Consider the following 14862-nt stretch of genomic DNA (forward strand, 5'->3'; position numbering starts at 1 on the left):
GAGAAACTATGTTTTCATTTAACTCCCAAAGATTCTATCATACTCTTTAGACTGTTCATTGAAGATAAACCATGAAATCACGGCAACATGCTAACACTTTAATTTACTTCGTGAAAAATTAATTTCATAGTTTGACAAACGGTGTTTCTCATTGTATGCATTGAGAAAAAGAGAAAAAAGATTGCTTTATTTTTTATTTTATTGTTTGTCATGTTTTGAAAATGTAGAAAACAGATTCTTCTAGTCATTGTTTGCACAAATTATAGCCCTAACTACTGGTGTATGCAATTTGTAAAAATGTTTTTATTCTGTTAAACTTTACAGATTTCCCAAAGATGTTCGAAAGCGTCGTGCCTGGATTAGGGCACATTCCACATACATTGTTTCGACGTTGCACTGTCTGATTTCAAAACCTCATTTAAATGGAGATGGTGCAAATGGAAGAGGAGGCCACCAATATGGCTGCAAGATTGGGCTAATCTGTAATGATAATATAAATTATTGATTAATATATAATTATATATTTTTCCATCTCATTAATATTAATATTAATGTTATACTTGAACCAATAATTATTCATCAAATTAAATACACATTGTTCAAATGATCCACCAGTAAATTTGCTCAAGACTCCAGCATTGCCTGTATTTGAAGGGGCTTGATTTGAAAGGGTTTGAAAGCATTAAATGAAATATTTTTATGGAATTTAAATATTTTCTGAGAGAACAGCTGAATGGTAAAAAGCTCCTACCCAATTGGGCATTCACAGTAGGCAAAACACAAATTCTGTTTGTCCTCGATGCAAATATACACTTTGTATTTTGCCTTTTTCATTGAAGCAAGACAAAATCCTCTGATGTATTCAACAGAATCATCAATCTAGAATAAATGATTTGATAAAATGATTATCAAATAGGCAATATATCATATATATAATACACGCATCTATTCTACAAATTGTTATTGTATCCTCTTTAAGGATCAGATATTTGTAAAAGATAAACAATATGTTTAACTTGTCTAAACTGACATATGTCATATTAAAATATGATAAAAATTTGTGGAGCAAGCTTGCAAATGCTCTTATGAAAAAAAAATGTTATGTATATTTATGAACTAAATGTATGTGGTTTATGTGTAGAATAACACTGATATTTTTAAAATGATTTTAAATAATCCATGTAAATCCATGGTTTGAAAAATAAAAAAAAAATACTTTATAATCAAGGATATAGCTGCTTACTTGGGCAGCTACAATTTGAGAAATATCTCCTGCCTCAAAATGTTTCACAGCCCTGTCCAAGCCCTTGTAGTTATGAACTTCTTTCCCATCAACTGTACGTCTTAAAATCATGTGATGATAGATTTGTTGAAAGGAGATCTTGGGCAGGGAATTGGGAGGGATGGCAGAATAAGACGCTAACTGCAATGGGGGAAGGTTTTCATGACCAGGTATATCTGGAATAATACCATCAAGTGTTGTAGCCTGGAACTTAATGGGCAAATCAGTCAGTGCACCCTTTCTTTTCCTCTTTTGGTCATTTGAATTCTCCCGGGTAGCCATCTTCGACGAAGTATATAAACACGGAAGTGCCCGTAGTGCACGAAGTTCGACTCTTAATTTTAAGTTTAAATAGCGTAATACCTTGTATTTTTTCTCATAAAAAGTGAGATCTGGATACAATGATTACTTTAAAATAAAAAACAAACAGACTTTCACTTAAAAATACTTTATTTCATGCGTGTGAACTTTTGTTCTTTCGTAGTAGAAATAGTGACCTACATAGCAGTTGCCCTGCGGAAGTAGTTATGCGCATGCGTGGAATTTATCGTGAAACAGTCTATACGTTGGTTCGTAAAAAGATTCTCAATATGCTGTAATAAGTTTGTATAAAATGTAGGTGTATCTAGATTTGGGCCATATACATTTACCAGTAGAACATGTAAATCATCAACAGAAACACCAAGAATAAGAAAGTTGCCACTATCATCTTTAAATGTTTTGTGAACCTCTAATTCACAGTTGTTGTTAAAAAGAATAGCTACACCCCTGGAGTTTGACTTAAAAGAACTAAAAAAAGCTTTATAACCCCATTGTGATTTAATCATATTTTCTTCTGTGTAATTTACTGGCCTCGTAAAATACTCAATCCATACATTTGCAAGTGTTCATCATGTGCTACTAGTGAGTTTATAATTCTACTAGTGAGTTTATAATTTCATTATATATAAGAAACGCAAAAAGTGTATTATTATACATGTATTAACGATTATTATATGTTAAAATGTATTAACGGCTGAATGTTTGAAAAGTTATTAATCATTAGAAGCTATGGTTTCTCTGCACTGTTTATCTATTTTTTTTGTAATTCGTAATTCTAGATCAACTCCCCCCCCCCCCCCCCCCCTTTCGTTTCAGTCCATAGTTGATATGAAGGACCACTGTTGTTGTTTTTTTTCTTTTTTGTTTTTTTTTTCTCGTTCATATTTTTTATATAGAAAACAAATATGTTTTTTACTATTTATGTGGGATCAAAAGAACTACATAGATGTGTCAAAATTATATAAAGCAGTGGATTTTTTATTGACCACGATGCCGGAAATAATGTGTTCCAACCGTCTTGACTCCAGTGTTAGTTACTACTTTATTATTTCCTGTTTGAGGTGCTAACGGGACACATTCTCGATGTCCACATGATTCATTGATTGTAAGTTTTTCCTGCATTTAGTTTTGTTCCTTTTTTTTTTTCTTTTTGTCATCCACAATTCACACCACGTTGATGGAACATTAATGTAGAGTGGAAATGTCATGTCAATTACTAACGTTAAAAAAAAAGTATGTAACTCAAGTTAAGGTTGTGTTTCTCCTGAGACGTTAACAGTGACGACTTGTATATATTTTCTGATGCTACCTAGCCAAATCACGAAATATGTTTTAGTTATTTTTACTTTTTCTTTTTGAATCTATTATTTTACGACGGATTGTTTTCATTTCAAAGCTATTCCTATTCTTTACAAGTTTTGTTAATTCTTCGTTAATAGATGGTAATTCTACATAATTTTCACTTTCTTTTATTGCGGAGCCCTCGTGTACAACTTGCCAATGCTTTTTCTTCCTTTTATTTTCCTTATTCGTAAACAAAAGCCTTTTGCAAAAAATAGATAACGGATCAATATCTATCTCAATCACATGAGAAAATTGATTTTTTCCTGGTATCTTTACTTTCACAAATAAAGGATTTGATACACATTCTTCAACAATATCAGCTTTATGCCTAGTATAATTTTTAGAAATTGCGTTTCTTAGTGCATCAGTGTATACAAATCTGCTATTTGAATTATTTTCTTCAATATTAACCCCAGAAATTTTAACAATCTTGTATTTACTGTTTCGATTTTTAAAGGGAATTTCCTCTACACCAAAGTAAATGGTTCCAAATCTTCTATTATTTAGACAACTGTCAACAAATTCTAAAACATCTTTTACAAATATATCAAGGAAATTTTTCTCCTGGTTTTCAAAACAATCGACAAAATTCTTAAACTCCATTAACCTGGTGGCAATTGTTTCATTAGTTTTTCGTTCAATAAGTATACATCCTTTGCTATATCTTCTAGTGTCTGGGTTTTCCTTAAAACTTCTTAGATTTTGATTATGTTCAATTGAACAAGGAATGTCTTGTGCAGATACAAGCGTAGCATTGCCATTGTGATCCTTCAGTGGCACAACAATATAATATAATATATCTCTTATTATCTTGAATGCACAATTTTCAGAGTCAGTATGATAATATCTTTGAATTTTTTGTAATGCATGATAAAACATTTTCGAACAGGTAAAGTTAGGTTCATTTATTTCAAAGCAAATTCTGCTAACGACAAGATCCAATAATGTTTTTCTTATGAAATGTTGTTTGCTTTTATTTTCAATGTGTTCTGTCGAGGAACCTTTACGCAAAAAAAGAAAATCCTTAACTGTATTTAAGAATTTGTTTCCAAGTTTCACAATATTGATGTTATCAATAAAAGAAGACTTTTTTAATTTATGCGGATTGACAGTAAAATAAAGATTTGTGCAGAACATAAATGAAGGTTCAACATCCACCTCCATCACATAGCGACATTTATTTCCCCCTGCAATCTTCACTTTAACAAATTTTGGATCCCTGATGCATTTTGCAGCAAAAGCAGCTGATTTATCATCAAAACATATTAAAATTGCTTCTCTTAGTGCATCAGTATACACTTTTTTGCTATTTAAACCATTATTATCTAATGGAAAGCCAACAATTTCGCCATGCTTATAATTTTCATAGTAGCTTTTTTTTATTCTGTTGTCTGCTATACCAAAGTAAATGGTTCCATTTCTTCTCTTATTAAGACAACCACAGGAAAATTTTAAAACTTCTATCAGAAATTTAATAAGTACATTTTTAGTTGAATTCTTTACACAATCGGCAAAATATTTAAATTCAAAACACCTTGTAGCAAGTGTTCCGTCACTTTCTGGTTGAGAAAGAATATATCCTTCACAATACTCTTCACTAGGGTCTTCTTTAAAACCTCTTGGAATTTGGGTGTAAACTCTTTTGTCTGTTATCTCATTTGGATTTTCTAGTATGGATACACACGTTTCAATGCTACTGAGATATCTTAACAGCTTACAAATATAGTTTAAAAACATTTTTGTCAATGTTGTTGAATAATGATTTGGGTCAACATATTTTAGAGCTAAAAAATATTGCCATGAAGGTAAAAAGTTTAATGTTTTCGTTTTAAAGCAATTTCGGTTTAACTCAAGACCAGATAATTCTTTTACGGTAAAACGTTGATCGCTTTGATTTTCAATGAGTATCGTAAAAGGGCCAGTGCGCACATAAATCATATCCTTATAATTGTTTTTAAATGTGTTTGTGGTTTCCTTAGAATTGTTAAGATTTTTGCTAAATATGATTAAAGTTTCAATATCCATCTCAATCACATAGTCACATTTATTTCCTCCTGTAATCTTCACCTTAATAAATGTTGAAATTGCAATGTGTTTTTCAGCAATAGTCGTTGCATTGCGGTCAAAACAATTTAAAAATCCATCTTTGATTGCATCAGTATTTTGATTTCTTCTAATTTTAACAATTTTATTTATTCCAAACCTAGAGACGTTACTAGATATATGATATTCACTGTCAGGTTTTACAACTGATTTCTTCTTTTTATCTAAGAAAATGATTTCATTTCTTCCTCCATTGAGATAATCACCGGTAAATCTTAATACTTCTGTCAGTGTTTTAAATAGTCCGGGAAAGTATTTATCCTCTATGGACCCGGTGGCAAATGTCCCATTATTCTCCGGTTGAGTTAATATAGATTCTCCAATACATAATTTTTTAGCAGAGGTTTCCGCTAAGGAGTTGACGTATCCACAATATCCATCTTCTGTGACACAAGTCAATAAATGTTCCGATATGTGCTTCCTTTCCATCATTAACAATTTGTTCTTGTGTTACGAGCACGTGGAATTTAAACTAATAGTCTCGTTCAACCAGACGCTCGGTCGTCTCCGTAAATCTATAAAAATATATATTAATATATATATATTTTTATTAACAAAATATTGTAGTGTTCATATAAATCATCTAAATTATTAAATGCAATACAATTAATTTTACTATTTTTTTTACTTATTTCTATTTAATTACGAATGTTTTTTATTATTGTATAATAAAAATATATCCATACTAAACAAAAGTGTTCGATTTTTTATATTTATTTGTACAAAATTTAATGTACAAGGAAAGATAACTCTTTCTAAAGGGAAAGATAACTCTTCCTAAATCAGAAAGCGTAGTAATATTTCAAACTTGCACTACTTTTAGGGGAAATCCGCAATCCATTTTTGTTTTATTGCCATCGTAGGTAATACACATAAGAAATAAACACTTTTAAAACATGTAGACAGTTTATTTTATTGAATTAGTTAAATAAATAAACAAAATATTTCATGATTATCTTGGTTAAATATTAAATAGTCCTCTGAATATAGTACAATATACAATTAAGTTGCATTTGCTGATCTCTTTCTTGACTGATGAAGCCCAGCCGGGAGGTGAGCAAATGCATGGTGACAAATATAAGTATTTACATTATGTGTAATCACGGGTATACTCTTTTACTAAATTACTATTAAGGACAGAGAAACATTTCACAGGATCTTCATTTATTTTCTCTTTTTGGTCAAAATTTTTATTATATACAGCCATATCGATTTTTGAAATCAGATGATGACATGAAGAAGTGCATTAAGAATGTTCAAGATATAAAAATGGAGCTTTGACTATTCAATTACTGAAAAATACTGAGGACCATCAATTACACATGTATAAACCCCAATAAAGCCGAAAAGAAGTAAACATAATAAAAGACTGGAGCAAAGCTCGTTGCAAAGCAACGAGTGGGTCTTCCTTTAATGTCGGAAGTAAAGCTGGAAGTTCCTGTAAGAAGCAGAGCTCTTAAACCAATAACAAGAGAAACTTAAAAAAAGTTTTAAAAAATCGAATTGTTCCTGGTACGACTTAACAAAATACAAATGATTTTAAGTACAACTTAACAAAAACCTTACCGATTTCAATAACGACTTAACATAAAAAAATCCGAATGTGTTATATTTTTGGTACGAGTATATGTTACTTTGAACATTACGCTATTTTTTAAACCAAGGACGCAGAATTAAAATTTCCGGAAATATCAATTTTTAAACCCAAATAACTCTGTAATGCATCCTCCGATTTTCAAACGGATTTCAGTGTTAGTATCAGATTGTTAAGCTCTACAAAATACGAATACATTTTTTATTTCATCAAATAATTAATTTTTCGAAAAATTTGAATTACTTCCGGTTTCGACCGGAAGTGACGGATTTTCATTTCCGGCCTTATTACGGCTATTGGTACTTTGCGGAACGGAACGGAACGGAACGGAACCAGTTAAGAGGCCCCAAAAGGGGAAACAAGATTTATTTTAAACGTCATTATTTCAATTTAACTTATGGAGATTATGGAAGATTGTTTTACAAATTTTGCTGTTTTAATGAATTCTGTATTACATAAAATATGCTACTCATTGCTCTATAAGTCAATACACGCTTCTTTCCCGAGAAAACCTAAAGTCACTTGTTGTTTTATGTTGATTGACACTGTAAATATAAAGTTGAGGTTTAAACCAGACTCAATTAATCTGTGTGTGTAACGTCGATGAAAATTACTAAAGTAATCTTTCTCCTGAATATATTTCTTCCGATTCCGTTCCGTTCCGCAAAATACCATTACCCGTGTGGATATTGATATTTAACGGAACGGAACGGAACCGTTTAAAAATTTTTAAATAAAGGAAAACATCATAACAACTACTAGCTGTTTGTTTATTTCTATGTTCTTTTGAGATAAATGAAGCAAATCATTTCATCAATTCAAACATCTTGCATATGTGCATATCACTCCTGTGTTGTGTACAGCTATAACTTTTATTTCATCTATGATACTACATTACTTACACGGATGATATTACTAGTTTGTTTACCAAGCTAGCAATAACGCAATGTGCATCCCATATTACGTAGAATTCTAAAATATAACGAGCACATTCGCAAGGAAAAAGTTTAATATTCATCACTTACCTTCCGTCTGAACAATTTTCTTCTGGTTCCGTTCCGTTCCGCAAAATACCATTACCCGTGTGGATATTGGTATTTAACGGAACGGAACGGAATCTTTCAAACTTTTTAAATAATGGAAAATATCATAACAACTACTCACCGTTCCTTGAATTTTTTATCAGATTCTTTAAAGATGAATGAGTCTATCAATCAAATCAATTCAGTCATCTTATGTATATGCTGATTATTAATTTCATCGTTTGTGTGCGTGTGCTGCATACAACAACAACTTTGTTTTCATTTTTTGTTTATCAATTTGATATCATTGTCACGGCAGAACTAACTAGTTGGTTAATTAAGCTAGCAAAAACACAATGCTTATATCAAGTAGAATTCATATAATACCAAGATCATTCGCAGCGCAGGGATAATATCGATAAAAATACTTGATAGTCTTATTTGAAATAAATTTGAATAATTGATGATATAACAAATGTTGTTACCATACTTATAAATAATTTTCTTCTGGTTCCGTTCCGTTCCGCAAAATACTATTACCCGTGTGGATATTGGTATTTAACGGAACGGAACGGAACCGTTTAAAAATTTTGAAATATAAAATATATCATAACAAATACTAGCTGTTTGTTTATTTCTATGTTATTTTGAGATAAATGAAGGAAACCTACAAATCATTTCATCAATTCAAACATCTTGCATATGTGCATATCACTCCTGTGTTGTGTACAGCTGTAACTTTTATTTCATCTATGATACTACATTACTTACACGGATGATATTACTAGTTTGTTCATCAAGCTAGCAATAACGCAATGTGTATCCCATATTACGTAGAATTCTAAAATATAACGAGCACATTCGCAAGGGAAACGTTTAATATTCATCACTTACCTTCCGTCTGAACAATTTTCTTCTGGTTCCGTTCCGCAAAATACCATTACCCGTGTGGATATTGGTATTTAACGGAACGGAACGGAATCTTTCAAACTTTTTAAATAATGGAAAATATCATAACAAGCACGGCATTTATTCAATCTATAACGAACATGTATTTGTTATGGGAGTTTACGGGAGATTTAACGAGTTTGTTCATCAAATTAAAAATACACAATGTTTACATCCAGTAGAATTTTATATTATATCAAACATATTCTGAGGGATAACATTATTTCCAAAAATAATTGATGGCTTTATTTGTAATACATTAAAATAGATATTAATATAAGAATATGGATTCCATACTTATTAATAGTTTTCTCATGATTCCGTTCCGTTCCGCAAAATACCAATACCCGTGTGGATATTGGTATTTAATGGAACGGAACGGAATCTTTTCCTTTTTTTAAAGCCATCTCAGGGCTTTGTTCGTACGATCAGTTTTATAATAGAGATTAACTGCCACTGATCATGGCTAAATATACATTTACATGCTTTATATGTTAAAAATATAATGTGCACATTAAATGGATTGCATGTCACTGAATTTTCATATCCATGATACAGCAAGAGACAGATTATCATAATGTTGATTAAATGTGCTTAATCATGTGTCTCTGTATTCCGCTTGTAAGTTTGTGTTACTAATCAATGCAGTCTAATTGCAACTTCTCGGGCCTTCCCGACAGGCTCGGAAAAAACATGAATGCATTAACATTACCGGATGTTAGAATTTTATACAAAATGGAGTTGCTTCCCATTTAAATAAGGATAAACTAAACAGCCTTGCGTGTCGTTTTTCGTGGTATAGTTTAGGATATATCGTTGGCTTTAATGAAGTCTATGTCAGATCTCAACAGATCATAGATTGTGTTGTATTTATATCAAGTTTTATAAAAATGGATGTTACCATGTACGCCTATCTAATACTTTCAATTGTGTCAATTTCAACTGTTACCCTCCAAAACAGGACTATTAATTTTTTTTATACTGAATGTTTTAATTTTAGAGAACATTTTACTGCTTCTACATAGAAATGACGAGAATTATACAGCAAACCGTACGCGTATGTAACAATTTGTGTGTTACCCGTTGCCAAGGGAGTTGCTAATGCTGAGGGTAATATAACGGATTATCAACTGCGTCTAAACCAATCAGATTTCAGTAAAAAAAAATTTTATTCGAACTTTCATGTACAAGTTATTCACATCTTATATACTAGTATTTAGTTTTACAGTGCATACACATCATATATTCACTTCATTTGAGATTTAGAATATAAGTATAATATAGACACAGTCACATACCGAAGATAAAAAAGCACATGTACGGACAAGTGTATACACCGACAGACAGACGTATATATGCACAAACAATCTCGAAAACTTGCTTTCAAAAATTAACATAGAATTATAATAAAACAAAATATTCGGAAATGTATTTATTGGCCAATAAATCTCTCATCGACGGTAGAAACTAAAATATACATATAAAGACAAATGAATTCAAAGCACAAATCACACACCAACGCTAGATCAACATACAGACTTGAATCACAACGACAACTGATTACCCTTATGGCACGTCATACTATTACTTATTAGGTTAGTTACTGACTCGCTACGCCTCGCCATCTATGAGATTGATCAACCCAATATATTTCCGTAGTGAGTCAGTAACTAACCTAATAAGTGTTTTGTTTTCCCAAGGACTATCAAGCGACATGTTTATTCACAAATAGCGATGATCTACGCAAAGCCATGTACAAGATGTCTAACATCTCGTGCAATTTAATTCATTTAAACTCTTCAAAATTTTCAATCTCACCTTTCAAATACTCTTTAAAAATCTTTGCTTCACCCATGTTTACTTACAATGTTTTGTTCCTATTCAATTTCAAATGTTTTCTCCCTTTCCTCTGCAGAGATTTGATCAAATATCGGCGCTGCCATTTTGTTCTCCTCCAGACAAAACAATGTGACGTCAATATTCTAAGGGCAACTACTCTAATTTTAATGAATTTCAAAGGGCAACTACTCCAAATACATTAAGAACTTACGGCATGCGGTTTAAGTATTGAATTCAATGAAATGTCGAAATGAGTAACGAAGCGTCGGCCAATGACGGCCATATTGCCTAATACTAGTATTATTTCTCACCGAACAAATATAGAGATATGTGCACGTGCTATGTTTAAACCAATGAAAGTGTAACATTTTAATCCAAGGGAAAACAATTATATATTTTCTGCATAATAAACACATCGTTCCGAAATGTACTAGATACTCGCCAAACTTATCGAAAGCAACGGAAGTTGATGCAAACTATCCATGTAATCACTGAGGAGATCCGAAAGCATTGGATAAACCAAGAGGAATATCTTTTCGCGGAATTTTTGCTCTCTCTGGATTTATCATACATTTTCGGAACATCTCAGTGATTATATGGAGAATTTACGTCACTCAAAAGTAAACTTCCGTTGCTTTCGATAAGTTTGGCAAGTATCTAGTACATTTCGGAAAGATGTGTTTATTATGCAGCGTACAGATGTAGTCAGACGATAGGAATAAGTAATTTTAACATTTTACAACCTATATATCGTCAGAAATCGTTGGAGAAACGGAAGAACTTGTTTAAAACATAGCTTGAAATGAGGACCCCCTATAAATCCAAAATGGCGTGTGTCGTCCCTTTACTTTTTTTAATGTACATTGAATAAACTTTTTTAACATGATTGAAACGGGGGGTTTCGGTGAATTTATTTATTGCAATACACAAAAATACACATAAGATTACCAATTTTAATCAATTTTTTCTTCGGGAACAAATAATTAGGATATTAACTATCCAACAACCAAGCCCCTGTGATTAAAGTATTCTCGTGCAAAATGTGACATAAAGTAAGCATTAAAGATTTTAATTGACTGATAACTGCAATGCGATAAGAATCTGTAATAAACAAAATACAAATAAAAATGACAGGTATTGGTTTCCATAGAAAAATAATTCAATAAACCTTTCACATAGAATTAAGTAATGCAACATATCTTAAATACATTCTATAAATAAATTCATTAATTGAATAGAAAATAATGAGTTAAAACCGTAATCAATTGACTTTATTAAACTGACAGTACGTAATTATCAAGTTCAAAATGTAATGTTTGTCGACGAAATGGCGCACCATACTTGAAGCACATGGTAAACTAAAATCCATCGGTAACAAGAATATGCAAATCGAAGCATAGTTGACAATAAAGACAGAGGTAAATTACATCACTAGAAGATTAATAATACCTAATTATAACAGTCAAAACACTTACACAGTGGAATTTAAGGCTTACAAAAAACTGTAGTAATCGAGCGTTTAGAAATATGGCGCAGTACTCCACCCATAAACAAACAAGTCGTACACAAAATCTTTCGTACAAAATACATGTATTAATCAAAATAAGATATGCACAAGACATAACAGAAATAAAAGTTAACGTTGTACACAAGATAAGCACACAAGATATTTATAATTTTATATTAATGAAATGGTTTGTTAGCTTGCTTCTTATATCCCAAAATGATGTTTTGATATTTTCCATTATTTTTTTTTTTAAGATTCCGTTCCGTTCCGTTAAATACCAATATCCACACGGGTAATGGTATTTTGCGGAACGGAACGGAATCATTAGAAAATTATTCAAAAGTTTCGTAACAACATTTGTTATATCATTATTCATTTCAATGTATAACAAACAAGCTATAGGTTAGCTTTTTAAAAAGAAAGTTAAGAAAGTCAGCCAGCGGAATATTATTTTAGGTCAAACAAGAATACACAATCTATTAAAATACGGGTTATGTAGTGTTCAGAAGAATGATAATAGGCAAGTGTATTTTTAGTTTGCACGCTTATTTTCATGTCTGTATGCATATGTGCGGAGAGAAGCTTATATATTATAGCAAAGTCCTTACATTGTACGATTGCAAATCTACTTATTACTTAAAATTGTAATTTGCAAGATTGCACTCTGGATTTCATGGTCCTGTCGCAAACTACTGCCAATGCATTTTCTCTCCAATCTCACTAAGCTGATTCCGAAGACCCCGGCCCGTGAATGCAGACGATACTTATGGGCAGTCTTTCAAGATATATACAGTATCCAGTTTGACCTAGAATCTTCGAGTTTCTCTAACAAGGACTGTCTAATTCCTTCCCAGAATTTTAATTTACGGAAGCGCAATTGAAGTTTAATCCCAACTTTTATAATTTTGAAAAATTCCGTTCCGTTCCGTTAAATACCAATATCCACACGGGTAATGGTATTTTGCGGAACGGAACGGAACCAGAAGAAAATTGTTCAGACGGAAGGTAAGTGATGAATATTAAACTTTTTCCTTGCGAATGTGCTCGTTATATTTTAGAATTCTACGTAATATGGGATACACATTGCGTTATTGCTAGCTTGATGAACAAACTAGTAATATCATCCGTGTAAGTAATGTAGTATCATAGATGAAATAAAAGTTATAGCTGTACACAACACAGGAGTGATATGCACATATGCACGATGTTTGAATTGATGAAATGATTTGTTGGTTTGCTACATTTATCTCAAAATAACAAAGAAATAAACAAACAGCTAGTAGTTGTTATGATATATTTTATATTTCAAAATTTTTAAACGGTTCCGTTCCGTTCCGTTAAATACCAATATCCACACGGGTAATGGTATTTTGCGGAACGGAACGGAACCAGAAGAAAATTATTTATAAGTATGGTAACAACATTTGTTATATCATCATTCATTCAAATTTATTTCAAATAAGACTATCAAGTATTTTTATCGATATTATCCCTGCGCTGCGAATGATCTTGGTATAAGATGAATTCTACTTGATATAAGCATTGTGTTTTTGCTAGCTTAATTAACCAACTAGTTAGTTATGCCGTGACAATGATATGAAATTGATAAAAAAAAAATGAAAACAGAGTTGTTGTTGTATGCAGCACACGCACACAAACGCTAAAATTAATAATCAGCAAATACATAAGATGACTGAATTGATTTGATTGATAGACTCATTCATCTTTAAAGAATCTGATAAAAAATTCAAGGAACGGTGAGTAGTTGTTATGATATTTTCCATTATTTAAAAAGTTTGAAAGATTCCGTTCCGTTCCGTTAAATACCAATATCCACACGGGTAATGGTATTTTGCGGAACGGAACGGAACCAGAAGAAAATTGTTCAGACGGAAGGTAAGTGATGAATATTAAACTTTTTCCTTGCGAATGTGCTCGTTATATTTTAGAATTCTACGTAATATGGGATACACATTGCGTTATTGCTAGCTTGATGAACAAACTAGTAATATCATCCGTGTAAGTAATGTAGTATCATAGATGAAATAAAAGTTATAGCTGTACACCATACAGGAGTGATATGCACATATGCAAGATGTTTGAATTGATGAAATGATTTGCTTCATTTATCTCAAAAGAACATAGAAATAAACAAACAGCTAGTATTTGTTATGATGTTTTCCTTTATTTAAAAAGTTTGAAAGATTCCGTTCCGTTCCGTTAAATACCAATATCCACACGGGTAATGGTATTTTGCGGAACGGAACGGAATCAGAAGAAATATATTCAGAAGAAAGATTACTTAAGTAATTTTCATCGACGTTACACACACAGATTAATTGAGTCTGGTTTAAAGGTCATATGAAACGATATCCTGACCATATTGAGTTATATACGGGAATGAGTTCATAAGTGCTTATTTAATAAGACTGACATTGTTTTTTGGATATTTTATGCAAAATGTGAGCGCCACAGTGGATCAAAATTACTTAATCGGGAAAAGGAACATTGACTTACGCGGCTTACCTCCCTTGCTTATGACGTCAGTAAGACCCAATCGCCTTATAAAGCTATGTTGTGAATACAAATATCCATGTCATTTTGCAGCATTTTAAAAGAAAAAAATTCTATTTTATATAAAAACATATATAATTATACAATAATCAACCACGTCAGTATTTTTTCTCTCAAGAAATGAAATCGTGTGCGTTTTTATTTACATGTAATCAGTAATAGCGTGTACATAATGATATTCAGTTTCGAGACTGCAGGGAGAATAAATGATTTTCTTCATAGATCCACATGCAAGTATAATATAATTTTAATATAAGCATATTTATATGTTTTATTTTGATCTTTATAATGAAATTGACAAATTCAAAAATAAGTCTGATCGTTTTTT

The 14862-nt window shown here is 31.5% G+C and overlaps 2 protein-coding genes across 3 annotated transcripts in view; both read right to left on the minus strand.

Moving 5' to 3' along the window:
• Nucleotides 1-359: 359 nt before the first annotated feature.
• On the minus strand, nucleotides 360-1564 carry LOC128162205 (uncharacterized). The gene is made up of 3 exons (XM_052825387.1): nucleotides 1244-1564; nucleotides 752-879; nucleotides 360-480 (listed from the first exon to the last, which is right to left on the minus strand). The coding sequence occupies exons 1-3, from the start codon at nucleotides 1562-1564 to the stop codon at nucleotides 360-362; spliced, it is 570 nt and encodes a 189-aa protein (XP_052681347.1).
• An 892-nt stretch (nucleotides 1565-2456) lies between these two features.
• The window catches only part of LOC128162662 (uncharacterized), a 37265-nt gene continuing 24859 nt past the window's right edge, over nucleotides 2457-14862 (minus strand). For both annotated transcript variants that reach the window (XM_052825915.1, XM_052825916.1), the window contains one exon: nucleotides 2457-5565. In XM_052825915.1, the coding sequence (XP_052681875.1) occupies nucleotides 2936-5482 (2547 nt within the window). In that variant the 5' untranslated portion in view covers nucleotides 5483-5565 and the 3' untranslated portion in view covers nucleotides 2457-2935. The remainder of the gene's footprint in view (nucleotides 5566-14862) is intronic.

The sequence above is a fragment of the Crassostrea angulata genome, chromosome 9 (genome assembly GCF_025612915.1).
Source record: "Crassostrea angulata isolate pt1a10 chromosome 9, ASM2561291v2, whole genome shotgun sequence".
In the NCBI taxonomy this organism is placed as follows: Eukaryota; Metazoa; Mollusca; class Bivalvia; order Ostreida; family Ostreidae; genus Magallana; species Magallana angulata.